The following is a 22,583-nucleotide window of genomic DNA, read 5'->3' on the forward strand; positions in this document are numbered from 1 at the left end:
TCTGGCGAATATCTAAGGTTGTTACATTTTTTGTTGTTGTTTTTTTAATTGCTACTTAATTAGCTAGTAAGTATGTTGTTATGACCAGTGTTGCTAATTCGTATGTTACTAAAATAAAGCATATGGGTTAATTATTTAATTAGTTAATTCTATGCTGATCATCCCCTGACCTTAATTATTTGGTTTTATGTTTTAGAAACTATCAACTGGTAATTTATAAGGCGTCTGTTTTCTTTCATTGATATTCATGATCGGAATACTGTTATTTAGTGTGTTTATTTTCTAAATCTTTAATTTAAACCTTACTTTTCATGTTTTTCAAACTCAAACCTCTCTTTTCATTTTTAAAATGTATACTTCCTTTAATTTTATTAAATACACACGCAGACAAAATGATTTAATTTTTAATTACACTCTTTTTTTTTTTTTTTGCTTTACATTGCATACTTAAAAATATTAAACCCAGAAAACGGTTTGACAACTTCAATCCTACATGAATGTCTTGCTTAACACTGCATATTTAAAAACGCATTCTGCTCTATGCCCCAGAGAGTATTGTTTTGAAAACAATCCCTACACTAGTTAATGATGGGCTATAACATTTTTAAAAGCTAAATACAATAAGCTATTTTAAATACAAACCTCGTTTTTATATTATTACAAATATGTTTTTTTTTTAAATTGTATATTAGTTACATTATAAACAACTTTACAACAAAATGGTGAAATATAACACTTTTGGCGAAATGACTTTTATTTATGAGACTTTTTATCAACAGCATGATATGAGTAATTAATGAATGAAATATGAAGTAAAATTAATGATAATAACAAAAGATTAGATAAAAGTTTTGAAAGAGGAATGTGAAAACTGAATGAACTCTTCTGATAGGAACTTAATGAAACGTATTTCAAACAAATCAATAATATGTGTACTGCAGAATTGGTATAAAATGCTTAAAATCACCCAAACACTGTATGATTAATTTTTACCTTTCTAAAAGTTAAAAAAAAAACGTATAATATCAACTTATTTTTTTCATAATGATGAAATTAATACGATCATTCAACAAAATTGAAAAAGGTGAGTGTGAATGGCAAACAATAAATAACATTTAGAATAATACTTCACTAAACACTAAATGAGAGTGTCAGAAATAGTGATAAGAAAATAAGCGAAAAAATCTTAGACAAAGTCAAATGTAGAATTAGCAATACCGTGTAAGCGACCAAATACAATTTTTGAAAGGTTTATTTCAAAATAATTTTGCACCACTTTTGGATTTTTATATATAGATCTAGAAATCTACATTTAGTAAATATCAAAAAAATAAATATTAGGCCCACTTCCCAACGGTATTGTTTGATTACGTCTGCTGCTGATTTTTAAAATATGTTTACAAAATGTGTAAACGAAACAATAAAGAATTTAATTATAGAATGAAAGTGACAAATTTAAAAATAAACAAAATAGCGTACATCATTTTGGTCTAGTCTTGATTTTAGAAACAAAAAAAAATAATTTCACATGTCGATGAAATGGTTTTCTTTATTCATTTATATTTTTTATTACCTTCATTTTACGACTAACTGGTTGAATGACATCACATTGAGCCTTTTGTTGGTTTCATAAAAGTTAGTTCGGTCTTGTGCTAAATCTTGATCGACATGGTAACAATGTAGATAGACCTCTATAGTAGATTTTGAACGCCTACTAAGCATAAAACTTTTTCTACTACCTCAGCTCTCTATAAATTAAGTGTGACTATTTTCGTATATAAACATTATATCATTGTCTCTATCTCCTCTTAAAATTCTCCATTTAGATTCTATAACCATTATGACTTATGAGAGTTTTCAAAAATTAATTTCGTAGCGCCAATGGGATTGCTACAAAACGTGAGACCTGATTATTTAAAAACATGGAGCATATACTTATATTTTACTTCACTTCCTGTTGACATTACTGGACTGTTGTTGTTTTATCTCCATGGGGACGGGAAGAAACTGTGGGTTGATGAAGTCCAAGTGGCAAGGATCACACCGTGGATTGGACTGTACGAGCGGATTACAAGGCGCGCAGTTCTGTTTGGTCTGGCGCAGCTGGGGGTTGGGTTCCGTCTCGGGGTCCTTGGACTGGGGGCACGTGCAAGACACGTACCGGTTGTAAACATAGGGCACGGACCTAGCCGGCACGGACAGCCGGCATTTTTCTTTACCGTCTACTCCGGCGATGACGGAAACGCACCTCGGAACCGGTCGGTTAAGCTCGAGTCCAGTGGGCGAATACAAAGGCCAGGTGTGACCTGGTTTCCTCTCCCCTGCGACGCCGCTCAGGTAGGGCTGGCTTCGTTTGAAGCTGTAAACGGTTTTGCAAAGGTTTTTGTTGTCGTGCGGGAAGTACAACGCTCCGATGGTACCGCGGGAGTAGCAGCCTTTCTTGGTGATCAGTTCGCGCGGGTCGACAGCGAAGACGTGGTCCGGTATCCGGGGGTGATCGGAAATGTTGGAGGGGCGGAATTTCACCAGCACTTGCATCGGCATGGGTGGGATTTTTTCACTGAGCGGGTAGGTGGCGGGGTATTTGGGTCTGAGGTCAATGTACTGACCATACGCCTCGTTGGATGTCTCCAAGGTAGAAGGGTTATAATGACCAGGCATGGCTTTGATTGAATTCGGCACGATTCTTCTTTTAGCCTTTTCCATTTCAATTTCTTCTTTCTCGCGCATTTGTCTCGATACCCATTGGTTGTAGCCTTCGTCGTTTTCCGCTGTGAAATACTCGGCAGGTTCCGTTTGCAGCATATTCAGCTCTTTGCATTTCTCCGCTTTTTCTTTAATTATTTTATGTAAACACGTACGTTTTAACTCTAGGTCCCCGGCTACCTGGGTGTAGCACCAGTCAACTGATCGGTTGAATGGAATCTCGAAGTACTTAACATTGGAGTTGGGGTAGGGGATGGGGTTGTTGACTCCGATCAGGGTGCCGGAGCTGTTGAGTCCCTGTGTGTAGGTGTTGGGCTGAAGCTGGACGTGTAGGGAGTGGGGGGATCGGATGTCGGCGTACCCTGGTGAAGGGTTGTGGTTCGTTTTAGTGTCCAGTGTGCAAAGGCTGATGCCCTGTGTGGAGATCATGGGTAAACTGGTAGAATTTGGCTGCAGTGATGCCTTCGCCATGGTCTGTTCAAAAGTTGCGCTGTTGGTGAATTGATTGATATGTTTTATTTAATTAAAGCTGTTTAGCCGTTATTCACTTTTAAATAATTGCTCTGAATTGTATTTATCATGAAGTCTGCTGTAAAATGCACACCATTGGCGTTTTTACACTGCGACTTTTTTTCTTCTATACTCCACTTAAACTTAGTCTAGATTATCAGCATAGAAGCAAAACCACATATTATGTTTCTATACAAAAAAGCGAAGATTTAAGTGCATGAGCTATGCTATTATGGATTTTCTTTGTCTAAACAAAACTCAATGCATTCGAAAACTGTTTTCTTTTGGACATGAAAATTGTAATGTTGTTCTTTTTTTGTTAAGTAAGTCAACAGTCAGCCATGTTGTGACGTCGTCATAATAAACACTGTGACGACACCACTTTGTGAGCTTATTAGGTTTTAAAATATACTGCTCGAAATAGATGCTGAAACAAAAATGAAAACAATTGTATCTTATGTCAAATTCACTGATTGATTCCTTAATTAAGGCGTTGATAAAATAAAAAAAATTAAACTGTGGATTTTTAAATTGGTTTTAATTCAAATTAGTATTTTTAAAATTAATTTTGTTAACGAAAATTGGAAAGCAAAACTTTACTACCTAATTTAATAGACTATTATTATTAAACCATTAGTTTGTTTGTACACTATATATTTACCGCCTAAAATCACATAGCAATAGCTTTTGTTTAACCAATACCTACCCCGTGATCTTCACACGAGTTCCCGAACCTGTCAACAGTCGCAAACTTCAGCATCAGTTGCCTCCCATCATACGCTGAAAATGTCCTATAGCCTATATTCTACTTTACATTATTTACACATACATACATCGATATAGACTTCTTATATGTGCTGAAGTCGCTATTCTTACTCGTATCCTAACCCATCGACTAATTATATTTGTTACTAACCATAATCACAATACTTACCCTACCCAGCAGTGTTTCTTTCAGACATTTTTCTCCGGGGGGGGGGGAGCACTTGAAAATTTCGGGGGTGGGGGGTGTACTTAAATTTATGGGGAAGAGGGTGACCTTTCATAAAATTAATTAATTAATTAATTTCTTCTATTTTTTCGGGAGGGGGGTGGACTTGCCCCACACCCTCCCCCGAAGATTGGCCTGATAGAAACTCTGCTACAAGAAGATAGAAACTGTTAGGATCGTTCTACTTTAAACGTACTAATCATCATATTTCATGTATGCTGAACAGCACGTAGACTAAGTTAGACTATAGACCTACATGAGCCTTGTATCATAATCATTGTTTACTGATATTTTTACTTTTTTTTCTTGTTTTCCTTGTGTTTAGTGGTGTTTTGATTAATTTTGTTTTTGCTCTCTTTATATTTAGTGACTTTTTTTATAATCATTTTTATTTTTATCTCTGTAATTAGTGATGCTTTTATTAATTGGTTTATTGTTGTCTTTACATAATTTAGTCATGAGATTATCATTCATTTTATTGTTCTCTTTATATTTAGGGATTTTTAATTTAAAAATGTAGACCTCTTTATATTTAATTATGTTTTTATTCATTTTTCCCCATTTTTCTCTTTTCCTAACACAGCAACAACGTTCAGCAAGACGAGCCTCAGAGATCGACCCTCCCATCACTGTATAGACCCAATGGCCAAACCAGCTACACCAGTAATGCTTTCAAACAGAGTTCTTTGGTAAGATTATTAAAAACATGGATTTCTTTGCATTTCTTAGTTTTCTGATGAGATTATCAAAAACGGACTTGTTTTCTTTTACATTTCTATGCGTTTTCTAATGAGATTTTAAAAAACACGGATTTTTTTTTTAAATTCAGATTTCCAAGAGTTTTCTGTTGAGATTACTAAAAACGCCGATTTTTTTAAACAAGATCTATTCGGCACTTTCTTCTTTCAACAACTTTATCCAGACTTGAGATAAATAATTAAAGCTTTAAAAATTTTACAAAAACTACCTTAAAAGTCAATAGAACTAAATATTTTGTTTTAAAACTAACTTTACTAGAATCTATGTATTTATGAGTCTGTGTTTATTTTACACACTAGGGGTTTTATTTACTTGATGAAACCCTAAGCATGCCAAAAGTATTAAGTCAGGATTTTCTTACCATTTATTGCAATGCGCTTTTATAATGAGCGTTAGTGTAGGTAAAACATGATTTCATAACGCGTAAATATCAACCTGGAACAAAAAGCTAGGTTAGCAAAGAACAATAAGACAATTAGATCTATACGCTACACCTTACTGACAGGATGAGAGATGTGTAGGCCTACATCAGAGTAAGCTTATCTCTCAAACATCTCCTTGGGGGGGGGGGGGGCACGTACACCTCTGGAGTATTCTCATCACCTCTCCAAAGTTTCATATATATATATATATATATATATATATATATATATATATATATATATATATATATATATATATATATATCAGTACCAAGTATGATTTTCCGATATTTAGAGGGTTTACTAAAATACAACTAAGAAGAAGGCCTATATAGTTGGTACAACTAAAAATTCTTTAAGTGATCGCTGATTAAAAACTTGGTTTATTTTATGTGTAGCAGGTCCCCGAGAGGGAGGAGCCCATCGAGAGAGACGATTACAACCTCCGGTTCAAGAGGTCATACACGGACCTGGCTCAGAAAATCTCCAGCCGGTACCCTTCGTCTCCCAGGTAAGATTTGTAAAACTGTACTGGTCTTAGTGTAACTATATGCAGTGTTTCTTTCAGACATTTTTCTTGGGGGGGAGTGGCACTTGAAACTTTTGAGGGGGGGGGGGAGGGGTCGGATTTAAATTTTCTGGGGGAAAATCTCCAGCCTGTACCCTTCGACTCCCAGGTGAGATTTGTAAAACTGTACTGGTCTTGGTGTAACTATATGTAGTGTTTCTTTCAGACATTTTTCGCGGGGGGGGGGCACTTGAAACTTTTGAGGGGGAGGGATGGTTGGATATAAATTTTCTGGGGGACATTGAAATTTTTCGGAGGATGGGGAGGGGGGCGGACTTAAATTTTCTGGGGATGAGATGTGTACATTGAATGAAGTATATATTTTGTGAATAAACTTTTGTTCGGGGAGGGGGTGGTAAACGAAGATGTGCTTGATAGAAACTATGCCTTTATATTAGTGTATCATAAGATTTGTATTTGTCTTGTATATCCTAAAGTCAGTGTAAAACAAAATTGTTGCTTACGTTTACTCCTGCAAATTGTTTTAATGGAAAAAATATTGGTCCAAGACTTTGACAAATAAAAAATATTAGAAACATACCCCGAAGGTAAATCTAAAAATTTTTTATAACTATATATATATATATATATATATATATATATCTAATATATAAAGCTCAGTTCTGTATGTAATGCGTTTGTATGTCGTTGGAATTGTACGAATTTAAGTGTTAGAAAATTATCGTGCGCATTTGTCTAAATTTATGAGCTAAAAAATTACTATTGAAAGTGTTGGGAAATAATTTTCATTTTTTCAAATTATAGTAATAATTGTCGGCATGTTCATTAAACACAAGTTTTAAACAAAATATCATCTTTTACAAAAATTCTAATTATGTCTTTATTTAGTCCTATAGCACTTACTTCCCTTTGATAAATTAGGAAAAACACAATTACTTCCCTTTATAAAACCATTGCATTCCGTGAAAATAATTTACTTTTTAATTACTTTGTTTTGGTGTTGGGAAAAAAAATAATTACATAATTAGCGGGGATTGATCAAGTGCAAATGTTGTAGGTATTTTACGGATAAGCTTGGAGTATTAAAATTGTTTATTAAATTGAAACAGGCGCGTTCGTTTAAGTGAGTGCAAAAGACTGTGAATAAGTTGGGGTACTATAGTCGTTCATTAAGCTAAAACAGGTGATTCCGCCCCGGGCGTTTATGTTCGCGTTAGTGTTTTCTTTGTGTTTAGGTGGGTTTGCGTTAGTGGTTGCGTTTTGATTTGGTTCGTTTTTGTTCTTTCTTTTTTCGTTTTTGTTTGTGTTTTTTTGTTTGGGTTTGTATTTATGTTTTTGGTTGGTTTTGCGTTTGGATTTGGTTTGTTTTCGTTTGCTTTTTCGTTGTTTTTTTTTTTGTGTTGGTATTGGTGTTTGTGGTTGGGTTTGTTGTTAGGTTTTTGTTTTCGTTTGCTTTTTTGTTTGTTTTTTCTTTGTGTTTGTATTGGTGTTTGTGGTTGTGGTTGTTTTGTTGTTAGGTTTTTGTTTTCGTTTGTATTTGTAATTGTGTTAGCGTTATGTTTGCGTTTTGTTGTTTTGGTTGGTTGTGGTTTGGGTGGGCAATGCCGGGTTTATGATGATTACTAAACACAAAGGTAATGGTCTTTAACAGAAAGGTTTTTCACAGAAGCCAGAGCAGGGCCTGGCCGGGACGGCTAGTATATATATATATATATATATATATATATATATATATATATGTGTGTGTGTGTGTGTGTGTGTGTGTGTTTGTGTGTGTGTGTTTGTGTGTGTGTACGTGTACATGTATATATAAATATATATATATATATATATATATATATATATATATATATATATATATATATATATATATATATATATATATATATATATATATATATATGATTCCCATACCTTCAGACGAAGAGAAGGTGCCATCGGCGGAACATGGAGACATGTGCGTGAAGTTTTAGGACATGGTGGGAGTATGCTGTGTTACATTGATGGTAAGAATAGTCGGAGGGGGGTGTATCTCAAGTCATTAAGCTTAAAAAAATTAATACTTTCTACATTGTTGGTGAGAATAATATTAATATGAGAGATTTCATTGCTTCTCATATCAAGTCAATATACTGAAAATGACATCACGCGTTTAAAAAAAAAACTACCTTTCTCCATCGACAAAAAATGCCATTCAAACCACCCCCCCCCCCCCCCCATAATGACGTCATACCTGAGTCTACCAGCCCCATCCTTAAAATTGCAATTTTTGTTTCTTTAAATGGCGATTTAATTCTAAAAAATTTTACTGAGTGCAGTTAACATTTAATATATCAATAATTTCAATAACAATTCACAACTTTCTTGAAAACAAGTAATAATGTGGAAAAATTAGGTTTCTAAAATTACTTATTAAACTGAAATTGAAATAAGTGCGTCGTCACACTTTCTTAAACTCCCCCCCCCCCCCACCCCCGTTTTCCTAAGTCACACATCGCCACAAAATCCGACTCCCTCCCCTAGCAAAGTGAAGCCGTTTGTGGACGACCCTGCACTACATTTTTACTACAACCATGTGACGCAAGACTTGGTTTATTGTACTATTGCAGGAATGGTCAGCATCCATGATAACGAGGCACTGCAGGCTTCTCTCACCAAGAGACCACTCCACCCGCCCTACGCCCCTCTCCGGGAGGACTTTGAAAACAGAACTCAAGATTGTATTTGTAAGTTACCCAATATATTATTTATTATTTATATATGCATTATTTAAACCAATAGTGATTTTTTTAAATTTCACTAACTTAAAGAGTTTGTCCTTAAAGCCATTAGTGGAATAAGCTTTTTTTTTTTTAAAAGCGCCCCTGTATACAAAAAAAAATATGTTTATATATATATATATATATATATATATATATATATATATATATATATATATATATATATATATATATATATATATATATATATATATATATATATATATAGTAGCATTTTTTTTCTTTCAGTTCCCAGAGTTGACAGTGATCTAGAGAGGAAATTAAAACTGGCTTCAATGCCCAAGAGAAAGGGACACTATCGTTTCTAAGAGCCAACTCTTTCTACCACACATTTCAGTATTATTTTGTTTTGTTTGTTTTTTTCATTTTGTGGTGCTTACAAACGCAATGGAGGGATGCTATTTTTATCATCAAACAGATATAAAAGAAATTTAAAATAAAGGGGCATAATAAGTGTCAAATAAGATTGTATCAGAATAAAACTTTGTGTATAAAATAAATAAAAATTGCCTCAATTGTTGAGCTATATAGAAAAAACATTCGCTACAAAACACCAAATGGAATTTGCCATCAATGTAAATTGTACTTGCTATCTCTATTGGATAATGTTTGTGCTGTTACAATGGAGATTTTAATCTGCTTGATTTTAAACTAACTAATTAAACTGGTTTGAGAGGTCAAGAAACATATGAACTCTATTTCAATTTCATCTGCCCAATGGAATGGATAGATAGGTCTAAAAATTTGTTTGACTTGTCAAGCAGTTTAAGTTTAATTGTATTTTGCTTAAAATTATAATTACATGAAATAGGTAAAAAAACACTACCTTGTCCCTGAAGTTTGGTATATAGCACAAATGTGTGCTAAGCTATCAGTTATAAAAAGACCTATTTTTTAATGTTTTTTATACAAACACACAATGTTATTTTAAGCAAAGTTAGGTTCCTCGCTATAAAACACATTTTCCAGACTGCTATTAGGAGTTTACCACTTGTGAGGAGATTGCTAATTGGATGCTGACTTATCATTTTTTTAACTTGCTAATACGAACTCAAATTTTGTACTTTTCGAAGCTATTTATTTATTATTATTATATTATAATAATGGCGTGAGTTGATATTAACAAGTTAATTACACATTTGATTAAGCCACTTCATAACACTGGGAGATGGGGAAGGGGGGGGGGGGGGTTGTATTTTCTACTTTCCTACCCAGTCAAAACAAACTATATGACAGATGTAATTTAATTACTAATGCCATGTGCAAATGTTGTGGCCAGCCAAATAAATCAAAATCCTAGTGTTAAATGTCACTGTCAAGATTATTAATTATAAAGAAATAAAAGTTTTTAGTTTAATTCTGAGACATTTTACATTTACTGTTTGTCTCTGTATTTTAAATTATGACCAAAACATTTTATAACGACAGTATTCACATCTGTATTTTAAATTAGTATTAACACACTTGTAATTTGATGTTTTTACCTTAGACTTACACAGTATTAATTAATTATTGTATTAATTTGAATTCTTCTGTCATTCTATACAAAATAAAGAGCACTTTCAATGGACATTGACTTTATTTTTAGTAAACCATTTACATACTGGTGTTATGCTATTGTATGAGTTGCCGTTAATGTTCCTTGTCACAAGTGATCTAAAGATCGTTATAATATAGTAGGGTAGTAGTTTGCTTGAGTAGTTCTTTTCTACTTTTTGTATGTGTTACAAGTAGTGTTCATTGTCACAAGAGATCTAAAGATGGTTATTGTATGCTAGAGTTGTGCTCAAATATTAATTGATTGTGTTGCAAGTACTGCCCATTGTCACGACTCACAAGAGATGTAAAGATTGAGCATCATTTTATACAGCGTACAATCAGGAGTGTATGGTAATCTACCCAATCAATATAACATTGTCTTAACATTACCAGTTAGCAAGTTACAAAATTTAAACTACTGCCAGACTGTTTAATCTTATAATATAAGTAAAAATGGTGTAACTTTTCAAATATTTATCAATGATATTTTAATCATCAATATCTTTTTAGTATCATATTGGCTATCTATAAATAGAGTGTGATCCACCGCCTAAGTGTCAATGTCCAAGAGAACAATCATGATATTTATAGAACAACTTTAAAACAAGTTTAACAAATATTTCATTACTTGAAGTGAGGAAAACATGAGTTTTTATTGATAAATGAAATCCAACCACTTTAACTTCAACCCTCCCAATACACTAACATGCATGTATAATTATAATACATAACATACTGATCTGAAAGAGTAGACAGAAAGAAATGTTTCAAACACATAAAAAAAAGGCTATTTATGCACATCACATTAGTCTAAAATTGCTAAGAAGTAAAATATTTGAGGTGGCCAAAATTTTGAACCCCCACAACAAAAGCTACACATACATCAGATGTCAGTTATAGCAACAGTGATATTCACAATAAATCTAACATATGCAAATCCTAAGCATCAGATTAAATAAAATTTAATGGACAGTATGTGTTTCTAAAAGAAATTTAAAATTTTGTTTTTACCTGTATTTAAGCAATTGTAGCATAAGCAAATATTTAACTTAATTCAAAGAATGGATAAAACATACACAGTAGGAAAAATAATAAAAGATGAGAGAAGAGTAGAAACAAAATTTAGAAGCATTGTACTAAATATACAGATATCTAAAGAAAATAATTAAAATGAGATAGACAACAATAAAAGCATTTCATTTCAAATGTGAAATTTTATCATAGCTTATACCAATATATGCAACAACCTTATAAACAAACACAATTTTGGGTCATTTATAATCAGAATTATTTAACTTCCAGTATATCTCCCCAATAAACAGAGGAAGAAAGTGAATAATTTTTTTAAAAATATCTTAGTTTTCCAAAAATATAACAGCAACTAGTATTAAAATGTTAGTGGTAATATAATCAAAAAGAGAAAATACATCCCTTCAAAGTCTTATTCAACTGGGATATAAAATAGTTCTAGGTTGGTAATGTGGTGTAATAAAAATACACATTTTAAGTTTATTCACTTAATTATTAAAAAGTTGAACTGAATCAATAGTAATGAGCGGACAAATTCAAAAATAAATAATATTTACAGCTTATACCTAATATTTATTTAATATTTAAATTTCTTGACCTAAATGTGACAACTGTTTCAAAAACTGAGAAGCATTGACCAAATCACTGCACCCATAAATTATTTTCTTTGGCATTGATGGTGTTGATTTAGACTTAACGTAATCCATTAGGTTTTGAAATTCAATATAATTACCACCACCTACGATGAAAACATAAGCCTCCTGAAAGGGGGTTTTGTTCCTTGGCACGGATGAAGAATCCGCTCTTAAAAGTTTGGGGTCAAAGTAGCGAAAATCTTCACTGTCCGGAAGTGATTTCAGTTCCATCAAAGCATCAACAATGCGAGTTGTAGGAAGATTGTGACTCTTTACGACTAGGTTCTTTACACCTTCCATCACAAACTGAGAGCCTTTAGAGAGGAGGCCCGAAAACATGCTTGTAGAGCTTATGCCTCCACCAACATACTGGTTAGGAGATGCTTGAAGTTTAGTGTATGATTTCCAACGACGAACATACTGAACAGCTGAAATATCACAATTTGCCGCCTGTAAAGCCACACAGTATTGATCAATCTCTGCCTCAGACATGGGGGGGCCGCAAATTAAAGCAATGACAAAAAGACGAACCTTGTCTTCAGGCTTCCCAGCTTCGGGATCAGAAATCATGTCCATCAAAGATTTGTTCAGTGTTGACCTACTCATCATTCTTTCTTCAGTCTCAAAGTAGGTATCAAGTTTTCTTGATTTTATTTGTTCCAGAAGAGCAGTGGCGATGTTCATGTGCATGTCGATCAATCTTTTCTTTTCTAACAGCTCTGGGAGAGAGGTAACAGCTGATGTAAGACGGGCTGTATTGTCAGACAGCATACTGATTGCGGTATCATCTTCACCTTCTAGGCCCAGAGCAGCTTTAAGCTTTTTAACTTCTCCTTCTTCTTGTCTGTATCCATTCAATGCTTCTTGTACAGCTTCGGCAACTTCTGGAAATGGGTGTCCTTTTTCTGACATCCAAAGTTTATCTTTTGATGATAAATCATAAACTTTCTTCCTTGATTTAGGTTTTCTAGCAGGGGAGCTTGCATGCATTCCATCATCAACTATCTCTTCAATTTCAACTCTGTTAAGCTTCAACTCTAGAACATCATGTGCTAAGGCTTGATATGTCCATGTATGGTGAAGCATTGTTGCTAAATCAAGATTACGATCTAAAATCACAAGAAGTGGTCTTTGAAAACTAAATTGTCCTGGCACACCTTCAGCAGTAAACAAGCTGTTCCTGGCATCTCTTAAGTTCTCTCTTAGTTTTTTGTCTAGTTTTTCAGCAACCATTTCTGCAGCATTGCCCCTTGGGCAACGTAATATAGGAACGACACCCATAGTCACAAATACAGAAAATAAACTATCCACAATATTATCCATTATCAATTCCATTTCAGTATCTTTCACATCACCTTTGTTTATAGCATAATATGAGATGGAGTCTCTGTCTTGATGTCGGAGTGTAAATAATTCATTTTCTAATGAAATAAAGTTCAAATACTGGTCAAAAACTTTACAAACTTGTTGCACAGCATTTGATTGCAAAGCTGCTTGTGCTATATCTTCCAGTTTTTGCCTAGAGATGGCAGAAATAAAATTAAGATAGTAGGACTCGTATAGCTGGTTCTGAAAATCTCTGCAAAGACGTTGAATGTTGTCTTCCGTAGGCATAACAAAATAAATAGCTGGAACATCAGGAATGGGATCTCGATCAGAATGCAGGCTAAGATGAAGTGTAACACCAATATCTCTAAGCTCTTTTATTGTTAATAATGGTGAAATAATATCTTGACCAAATCTGTCATAAATCAAAACTTTCCACTGCGGTTCGGCATTTGAAGTTTTCGTGATTGGCTGGTTAAAATTTAGCATTCGTTTCAAAGCAGATATTTGTTTTTCTTGCAAAGAGGTCGCCATTTTGATTGTTTGATGACAGCGACACACGTGGCACTTCCGCTTCTAGATCTATTTCAAGGGAGAATAGCCCAAGTGTCAGCACACATAAAAAATACCCAACACTAAATCTAGATTAATTTTCGCAAAACCTAAATAGACTATCACTGACTATCAGAGTTGTTTCCTCTTCCAGGCATCTCTTCGGGGGTGGGGGGGGGGGGGGGGGGGGCGTAGAAAGTCTACCTTAATGGAATTTATATAGGAAACATATACTTTTACCAGAGTCCGCCCCCGACAATATCAAGTGCGCCACCCCCCCCCCCCCAGTGTTTCTTCCAGACTTTTTTCTCCGGGGGTACACTTGAAATCTTCGGGGGGGGGGGGCGGTAAACTTTCTTCGGGGGGGGGGGGCGGAAACTGTTAAAAGTATATATTTTCTATATAAATTATATAAATTTCATATCGTTCGGGGGGGGGGGCGGTAAAAAATTTCGGGGGGCGGGGGCTATGCCCCCCGAAGAGATGCCTGGAAGAAACTCTGCACCCCCCCCCCAATAGGAGAAAAAAGTCTGAAAGAAACACTGTAGACTATAGATCTAGATCGAAACATTCTTATAATAGTAAATTTAAACACTTGGTAATTTGTTTACCGTCAGTCTAGTTGTTTGATTGTTGAATCACCAAGATCCTCTTTCTGCTACGATTGTTTTGCTAATAATACTTTATTAATATTATTCATAAGCCCAATCATATGCGGATCTCTACGGGCGTGTGTAGCCTCCCGAAAAATGTGAGGGGAGAATGGATTAGAATAAAATGTAGGATTTTAGGTCAATCAAAAGTTAGTATGATAGTTAGTAGAGCTATATAATATTCTTCTGTTCCTAATGTTTCTTAAGTTACATTTTGGGTGTCTATAAATAATGCGCTTTTTTATATGACATCAAACATTAGCCTACCTTCCACCCCCCCCCCCCCCCCCCCCCCCAAATTTTTTAGAATTCAGATTTTCATACAATTTCCAAAAAAAGTCAAAAAAGTCTTTCTAAATGCCAAAATAATTGCTAAAATTTAGTTTTTCAATAAAAAATATTACTTTTTGAAGTGTACAAGTGTGTCGTCATATCCTAAACACAAACACCTTCCATTTGACACAAGTCTGATCCACCCCTTCCCTATGTTTGTGGTCGTGTAGGATGACCCCTTGAGGCAGATCCTTGTAGCCAAAATTAGGCTTCAGATACCTACTTAATAAACCTCTAACGCTTACTGAATAAGAGCATATTTTGAGCATGAATTGAACAAGAGTTTGGGGTCAATTATAAATGTCCCAAAAAGTCTTCTACCCCTAAGAATACATAACTCTTAGACTTTAATCCATCCTCCCCTACCCCAATAAAATGTTTCCTTCCAATTCTGAAAAGTATATATTATAACCCCCAATTTACTGTTTGAAAGTGTATTTTTTTGTAGAATCCACTGCAAATTACAACTAAATATTCAGCATACTGGGCAATTTAGCAAATACAGACCAATGTCATGCTAAGTGATTACTTTTAATCATAGTTTATAGGGCTTTAAAATTAGAGAAAAAAAACTATTAGTTTAAATCAAGTTTGAATATCTACGTGGGCACCTGAAATGTAAAGTTAACAATACAGTTGTACTTTTAATTAACTCACATGTTTCATTGTTAAAAAAAACAGTAATGTATCAGTACTTTCAATGTTTTTATTATTCATACAGAGAATATAATATATGTATTATATGAAAATATTTTTCATAAGTCACAACTCTAAATAATAAATAGATTTAAAAGGCAAAAATAAATTCACAATGTTTTAAGTTTATGTGCATTTTTACAAAACATTTTAACCGAAATAGTAGTTATAAATGATCAATATAGTACAGAAAGATTGTGTAAAAAAATTAAGAGTGACAACTATAGTTTCACAAGGCTGTATCAACTATCTATACTGATTTCATGAGACAGTATAAAGAGAGATTCTGAACAAACAAAACAGTATTAATTTGAATGTCATAGTTTTTAGGGAGATGGGCTAAATACCCCAGTTGCAATAGAATTGACCAATAATCTATACAAACATTTATAGTATATATATTTTTTTTTTAATTTTTTATACTTAAAACAACTTAGAAAACAACATTGTAACATTTTATCCCAAATTCTTTTTTTTTAATCATAAAAACAGAAAAGGGGGAAAATTACGCAGAGAAGTTACACAAACTCTGTTGTTACATAAAAGGAAAGGATTATCAAATTTACAGGAAATGTAATTTTAAAATAACAAACAACAAATCATGTTTTTTAATGATTCAGTTAACTGATCATATTGCAATGGGGACAGGTGTAATATACATTTGTTCTTAATTTTAAAAGAAAATTATGAATTGTTGCATATTTGTAATTTAACACGTCTAATCAGATATCTGTACTCCTGGTACAAGAAAGGTGGTGGAGTAATTAATTGCAAAAAAGCCACCAATACAAAAATAAACTATCAACCTAATTTAAAAAGGCAATGTAGTTCAATAAAATACATAAAAACTGTCTTTTTATATATATTAACAAAAAAATGGCCTTGCAGTGATAAGAGTAAATTGCATAAAACAACATTAAATCTCAATAGTCACAGGTGTATGTTTTTAAAAAGTACAAGTTAAAACTTATGGCAAAATAAAAGAGGCACTTGAACCTATTGAACTACACCTAGTAGTGAAAATTTAACAGCAATAAACAATGTCACAACCTGGTACATATTGTAGTTGAATAGTAGCCAGTGATTTTTATTTTATTTTCATTGAAAAATGTGAACTTGGAAATGTTTTGAAACCTATTTAATTTACTGGACGGCTATTTTTTTAAAAATAAGACACAAGATGCTGCATTACACAAGACACTGAATTGATGTTTAGCTACCCAAAATTATACTCAAAATGCACAACTTCAAAACTACAACTCAGCACCTAAAAGAAAAACAACATGTTTAGAAAATTTTTCTCACAGATGAAATTCAATTGTTTTTTTTTGTATGTGCTATATAAAAAAATTATGTATATATTTTACAAATTTGTATAATTTTAATGTTCACCTGCTCATACACAAAATATATTATCATGTTTTTGTTGTAAGTCTGAATTAATTGAACATTAATACTCCTTAGCCATACTACAGAAACAGACTCTATACTAACCAGGTACAATATTTGTTTAAGGAGAAAATGTCACTTTAACGTGGACTACAAGAGACATATTTTAAATACACTATGTAGATCCATAAAGGTTGTTAATACTTAATTCTAATTAAAAGTACAATTAATGTTCACAAGTTTTAAATACATGTACTATAATATGTCACACTATTTATATATCTCACAAAATTTCTAGTGGTTTGAATTACAGAAAATAACATGAGTATTCTCAACTATGAATTTCTAAAATATAAAAAATATAAAAATAATCCTAAAAAAACTAACCATATTTCACAGTATTCTGGTCAAAATATTTTGCCAGACTCAAAATATTACAAGTTTTTAACCGTTTAAATTTTATCCAATAAAAAATAAGATGAACCATGTTTAAACTAATAAGCTGATTAATTAAGCAACGGTTTCACCTGTTGGTCCAATCTGGCTGAGCGCAAGCACAAGAATATCTCTCTTTTCCTTGAAAAACCGCAACTCCCTACCAGCCAATCTGGCGTTCTCAAGGTCTTGCTCAGCTACTTCAAGCTCTGAAGAAATAATGTCAGGAGACTCCTGCTCCCTGGCGATCCAGTCAAGCGCCATTTGTGATCGCATGTCATCGTCTAGAGCACGATGAGAGTAGTGGGCTAATACTTCCTGACGTGAACAATTCCTCTCCCTCATGGCCTTCAGACTCCCATTCCAGTGCAAAAGCTGAAACACAGTCATGAGTTCCTGAAACTCTAGCATGGATCGTCCTTTATTGGCTTCCAACATGAACTTGAAGGCTCCAATGCCAGTATTTGGTTTGTCTGCATCTGATGGAGATCCCTGTTTATATAGAGAATTTTTAAAAATTGACTACATAAAAAAAAAGTGGTTAAAAAATGTTAATACTTAAATATGAACATGTTTAAAAAAAAAGTCTTTTAGTTGAGCTAAGATTTTAAAATTAAATATGTATTATAATCGAGGTATTTAAAGTTCTTCTTTTAGTAATAAAATGACATTAAAACTCTTTCACTAAAGTAATAAACCAATCTTAAATTTTAAAACAATTTTTACTTTATTGTATGTTAGTTAATATACATAGTTTCATTGTATTTTAGTCATATTACATTTTTTTAAAACTCTGCCTACCTGGAAAGAGGTGATAGCATCAGTAATGGCTTTTTCAATAAACTCATCTGTTATTTTTCTAGATGGGTGCTCATTAAATACAGAATTCATCAAAGCAATTTTGGCAGCACTCCTCCTTGCCTCAGCTTTAGTGTTGCATACCTAAATACAATTTTTTTTTGTTTTTTATATAGGACATAAATATTAGAACATATACATTGTTTAACCAAAATGGTGTATGAATATTTGTCATAGAACTACATGTTCAAAATCTCTGATAAAGACTGAGAAATGAATTCAAATTCAAGAGGTGGGGAGGGGGGAGGAGATATCTCTAGCCTGCTAATAAATGCACAACAACTTTTAAAATCAGATTTAAAGTTAATAATTTATTATTTAAAGTCCTAACACTGAATTTTATAAAAGGTTAATGACTTTACAAAGAAGCAATGACTTAAAATTTGATAAAGTGAAGTTTCACCAGTCATAAAAAAAGAAAACTGTTTACTTGAAAACTCCCAAAGCAGCTTCCACCAGGTAGACTAACATAGCATACATAAGGAGGCGCAGTAGCTGGTTGTGATTCATACACAACCAAAGCTCCATTAGTTAAATCTGCACCCCTTTCTAGTTTCATTTGCCAAAATTCCTGCAAGGCTTCAACCACATTCACTGTATGAAAAAAAAAAATTAGATCTAGATAAAAAAACATTAAATAAGTTACACAAATATTCCATATATTTTTTAAAATAAAATCTCATTGATAAATCATACAAAAGACACTTGAATTTTAATCTTTAAAATTAAATCAGAAAATACTGATTATTTGTTTAACTACTCAAATCTATCTCAATGTATACAATAGCAATTGTAAAAATATTGCAATGACAAATTTACTTTAAAAATTATTAGGAAGTTAATAGTTTCAAATTTTATGTAACATTTTTTAAGAACTATATTTTACATAATGAATTATTATTTATAAAACAATGCCACAAAACAGAAAAATGTCACCTCTTCCATATCCATGTGTATGTTTTGCAAAGCTGTTTACAACAGCATCAACAGCTTCCTTCAAAACTGTTTTAGCCTTTGCATCATTCATTAGACCAGTGTGTGCACTTGCATGCACAGTGGCGGCAGCATCTGCAGCAACTGACGCCATGTTATGTGGTGTGTAATGCATCTGTGTGGTTTGTTGTTGATTTTTATGGACCCTTGGTGAAGCCGCAGATCTTCCCGATCCAACTTTTATCTCTATTTCTTCCATGTCTGAAGAGCTTTTTTTACATTATCAGCATGCCTAAAAATGAAACAAGTGCAATTAGATTGACAGATGCCATCTATCTTTAACCGAATCCCTGACAGCAACTTGTAAGAAATTTATCTGGCAGCCACATATATTTTAATTTTAAACATTATATTAACTATTATTAACAGAATCCCTAACAAAATACAATCTCGAGCTGCCTAAATAAAATTCATTATCGACTATAGTAGGCCTATAGACTTATCCATAGGTTACTTTATGGTTTGTCTGTATCTTATATAATATATAACTTTACCTGGGGAACAATGTTTTCCTGTTCAGTCACTGTTGAGAGCTAGCTGGCTCTCTCTCTCTCTCACAAACACACACTAACAGTAACACTACTCACTGACTACAAGTCAGTAGTACTGTATTCCGTATTGCTGCACAGAGTACAATAATTATAATTAAATAAATAATAAATACACTCAGTTGTCTCCACTTCCCGGTGCTGATGAGGGGTGTGGGGAAATTGCGAGACGCGAAAAGCGAAATGGCGAGGCGGGAAAATGCGAGAAGGGCGCGAAAACGGTCGGTCACGTGACTTTTTTGTCTCGCATTTTACCACAACCCGATACTTACGCTGGGTGGTGTTGAAATGCGAAGATTTCTGCGAAAAATTTACCGCACCCGACTTTCAGTGGTATTTGGTCCAGACTTCAAAGATGTTTCGTTTACATTGTTAAAACTTCCGATTTTTCCGTCGCTAGACATACTGATGATTTTTCAACTCCCCCCATCTTTTGTGTCGACTTAGAATACCACCTTGTTCGAAACCGACGGAAATACCGCCGACGATAGATCAACTTAAGTCTTTTGTGTGGAACGCCGAGGCCGCCTGAATTACCTTCTTTGAAGATCGCCGTGCCCGGATCCGCTGCCGCCGCGAACATATTTTCTATTGTTGCATAGAAATTTTGTATTATAGCCGCCGCCTACGATTTTTTTCTAGCTTTTTTTACCATATAAATCTAAGCACAAAGAAATGCCTACATCATTTGGATACAACTATTCTGGATGTAAGAACTACTTACTGTGTGTTTTCTCTTCCAATGTTCCTTTACACTAATTTATATTAGACTTTATATCACGGTTGTGACTTTTCCGAATTTTCCCATAAATGTTATATTATTATTTATTAATTAATTGTATATATATATATATATATATATATATATAAATTATATGTATATATATATATATATATATATATATATATATATATATATATATAATATATATATAATATATATATATAATTTATTATTTCCATAAATAAGTCAGAAAAAATAACATCAACTTAAGTATGCGATTACTGCCCTGTGTGAAGGTGAGGACTAGATTAACCCTCCCTTATGTGTTGCTTATTCCTAAGCTTTTATGAACTCTCAATGCCCCCAGTTTTTTTCCTCTTACTTACTGTTTGGGGAAAAAATAAAGTGACGTCACCGATATTATCAGTTGCTCGTGCTGTATCGTAAGCTATGGGCCTACTTCAAATATTTTTAAAACCAAGTTGAACTTATCTGAATTTTTTGGTTTTGGTGGTGGTGTTATTTGGGTTCTTCCATAAATGACGTCACACTCGTAGGGGGGGGTCTGTAATTTTATGACGAGCTAGATTTTTAAATTAATGCCGACTGAGACGGGATTTTCTTCTCGCTAACAAGAGCGGGCGATGACAGTAGCACAGCAACGATGTTAGGATTTTTAAATAGATAGATCTAGATATAGATCTATCTATCTTCTTAGTATCTAGATTAAAAAATAACAACATACAACACTCGTGTTAAAGGGTATGGCTAAATGCTTGTTTATTTTAAAACAAAAAAAAATAATTTCAATAAATAAAGATGGAAAAAAAAAGAAAAAAACTTTTTTTCGCAAAAAGTGTCTCGCTATTTACCCTTAATTCCGCAGGTATGTCTCGCATTACCTTCTCGCATTTTCCCGCCTCGCCATTTCGCTTTTCGCGTCTCGCAATTTCCCCACACCCGCTGATGAGGACTCTGGCCCGGGCTGAACTGTTTAACTGCTAACAACAATTAGATTTTGTACTCGACTATCACAAAGTACTAATTACTAAGCTAAGCTAGATCTAGAGTCTAGTCTAGAGTGTCACCTCAAGTCACCTGACATCGCTCCCTCTGCCTTGAAGTTGGTGAACTAGAATTTCTAGATCTGATTCAAGATCTGTTTGTCTTATAGTTTTATTAAATAGTTAAATTATTGTTGTATCCTTTTTTTCTTATGAATTAATTTAGTAGTTCTAACACTAACAGCTTGTCTAAAATATTATAAATTAAACTTAAATAAATTGTATAGATCTAGTCAGAAAATACTATTCTTAAGTTTACTAAACAAATCAGCATAAAAAACCTTAACCAGCAGTACTAGATCTATTTCCGGATGATTTGTCTAAACACCAATTTCTCGCGAAACTTTACAAAAACAAATGCGGTGACAAGTAGCGCTGATATATTTTCAAACATTGAACAGTTTGACTATGAGTGATCGAAATCTAGATTTAGCTGCCATTTGACAATATTTATAACAATTTTCTTTTTAAAACCCAACCGTCTGGATAGGACTGCCTTACCCTTGCCTTAAGGACTAGGTTGATATGCTTGCCTATAAAATATAGTTCTTAAGAATAACAATTAGATCCAAAAAAATGTTATTGTTTTTTTAATCAATTTGGAATAACGTGCATAATAAATTAAATATAATGCTCATGAAATGTATAGGGACTTTTGAATAACTTCTTACCCACCCTATGGCATACTCAAATTAACTGTAAGCCTAGTACTAGAAGGTATACTTCTACGACAGTGGTCCCCTTTGATAATTTAATTCTAAATAGATGGATTTTTGCACTCATTTAATATGAGTTTCATCTATAATATAATTATAATCATCAAATATATTAACGCCTTATGTAGCTATAAAAAGTCAGTAGAAAATAATATAATATATATATAAGCTATTTTTGTAATAGATTGATTACAGTACAGCTGTTGTGTTATTGTTTCTTTTAACAATAGTCCACATATTTGACATATATACCGCAGGTTGATAAAAGTTAATTATCATTTAGATCTAGCTTAATTAAATGTCAGTGATTATTAAATAAATATTTTCTTAACAATTTTAATGATTTAAGTTAATGTTTCTCAAATAAACGAATTTTTTAAATTTTTAATTGGGAAT

At 33.2% G+C, this 22,583-nt stretch overlaps 4 protein-coding genes across 6 annotated transcripts; 1 reads left to right on the plus strand and 3 right to left on the minus strand.

Annotated features, from left to right (window-relative positions):
* Positions 1-793: 793 nt before the first annotated feature.
* LOC131952170 (uncharacterized) lies at positions 794-3,576 on the minus strand. Its single transcript, XM_059314724.1, has one exon. The coding sequence runs from the start codon at positions 3,175-3,177 to the stop codon at positions 1,948-1,950; it is 1,230 nt and encodes a 409-aa protein (XP_059170707.1). The 5' UTR covers positions 3,178-3,576; the 3' UTR covers positions 794-1,947.
* LOC131952138 (uncharacterized) lies at positions 3,176-9,263 on the plus strand. Its single transcript, XM_059314671.1, has 6 exons — positions 3,176-3,198; positions 4,791-4,896; positions 5,787-5,899; positions 7,838-7,923; positions 8,527-8,643; positions 8,926-9,263. The coding sequence occupies exons 1-6, from the start codon at positions 3,176-3,178 to the stop codon at positions 9,003-9,005; spliced, it is 525 nt and encodes a 174-aa protein (XP_059170654.1). The 3' UTR covers positions 9,006-9,263.
* A 1,044-nt stretch (positions 9,264-10,307) lies between these two features.
* Positions 10,308-13,769, minus strand: LOC131952159 (sec1 family domain-containing protein 1-like). Its single transcript, XM_059314705.1, has one exon. The coding sequence runs from the start codon at positions 13,758-13,760 to the stop codon at positions 11,850-11,852; it is 1,911 nt and encodes a 636-aa protein (XP_059170688.1). The 5' UTR covers positions 13,761-13,769; the 3' UTR covers positions 10,308-11,849.
* Positions 13,770-15,474: 1,705 nt separating this feature from the next.
* Positions 15,475-21,773, minus strand: LOC131952163 (protein limb expression 1 homolog). 3 transcript variants are annotated; one of them, XM_059314714.1, is made up of 6 exons: positions 21,716-21,773; positions 19,630-19,756; positions 19,079-19,367; positions 18,573-18,736; positions 18,086-18,226; positions 15,475-17,776 (listed from the first exon to the last, which is right to left on the minus strand). In XM_059314714.1, exons 3-6 carry the CDS (start codon positions 19,332-19,334, stop codon positions 17,360-17,362), a joined length of 978 nt encoding a protein of 325 aa, XP_059170697.1. In that variant the 5' UTR covers positions 19,335-19,367; positions 19,630-19,756; positions 21,716-21,773; the 3' UTR covers positions 15,475-17,359. The 3 variants fall into 3 exon arrangements, with proteins under 3 accessions (XP_059170697.1, XP_059170696.1, XP_059170698.1); XM_059314713.1 differs by lacking the exon at positions 21,716-21,773 and adding an exon at positions 21,496-21,681; XM_059314715.1 differs by lacking the exons at positions 19,630-19,756; positions 21,716-21,773 and adding an exon at positions 21,496-21,682.
* Between the last annotated feature and the right edge of the window lie 810 nt (positions 21,774-22,583).

Source organism: Physella acuta, unplaced genomic scaffold, assembly GCF_028476545.2.
Source record: "Physella acuta isolate Inbredline_101_S28 unplaced genomic scaffold, ASM2847654v3 ptg000855l, whole genome shotgun sequence".
Lineage (NCBI taxonomy): Eukaryota > Metazoa > Mollusca > Gastropoda > Physidae > Physella > Physella acuta.

What these genes read in the sequence shown, in the direction of transcription:
- LOC131952138 (XM_059314671.1), top strand. Translation starts at nt 3,176, where the DNA reads ATGGTCTGTTCAAAAGTTGCGCT. An exon ending in CTTTCAAACAGAGTTCTTTG is followed by an intron (nt 4,897 to 5,786) that starts GTAAGATTATTA and finishes TTTTATGTGTAG; the next exon opens with CAGGTCCCCGAGAGGGAGGA. An exon ending in CAGAACTCAAGATTGTATTT is followed by an intron (nt 8,644 to 8,925) that starts GTAAGTTACCCA and finishes TTTTTCTTTCAG; the next exon opens with TTCCCAGAGTTGACAGTGAT.
- LOC131952170 (XM_059314724.1), bottom strand. Translation starts at nt 3,177, where the DNA reads ATGGCGAAGGCATCACTGCAGCCAAATTCTACCAGTTTACCCATGATC.
- LOC131952159 (XM_059314705.1), bottom strand. Translation starts at nt 13,760, where the DNA reads ATGGCGACCTCTTTGCAAGAAAAACAAATATCTGCTTTGAAACGAATG.
- LOC131952163 (XM_059314714.1), bottom strand. Translation starts at nt 19,334, where the DNA reads ATGGAAGAAATAGAGATAAAAGTTGGATCGGGAAGATCTGCGGCTTCA. An exon ending in TACACATGGATATGGAAGAG is followed by an intron (nt 18,737 to 19,078) that starts GTGACATTTTTC and finishes TTTTTCATACAG; the next exon opens with TGAATGTGGTTGAAGCCTTG. An exon ending in ATGCTATCACCTCTTTCCAG is followed by an intron (nt 17,777 to 18,085) that starts GTAGGCAGAGTT and finishes CTATATAAACAG; the next exon opens with GGATCTCCATCAGATGCAGA.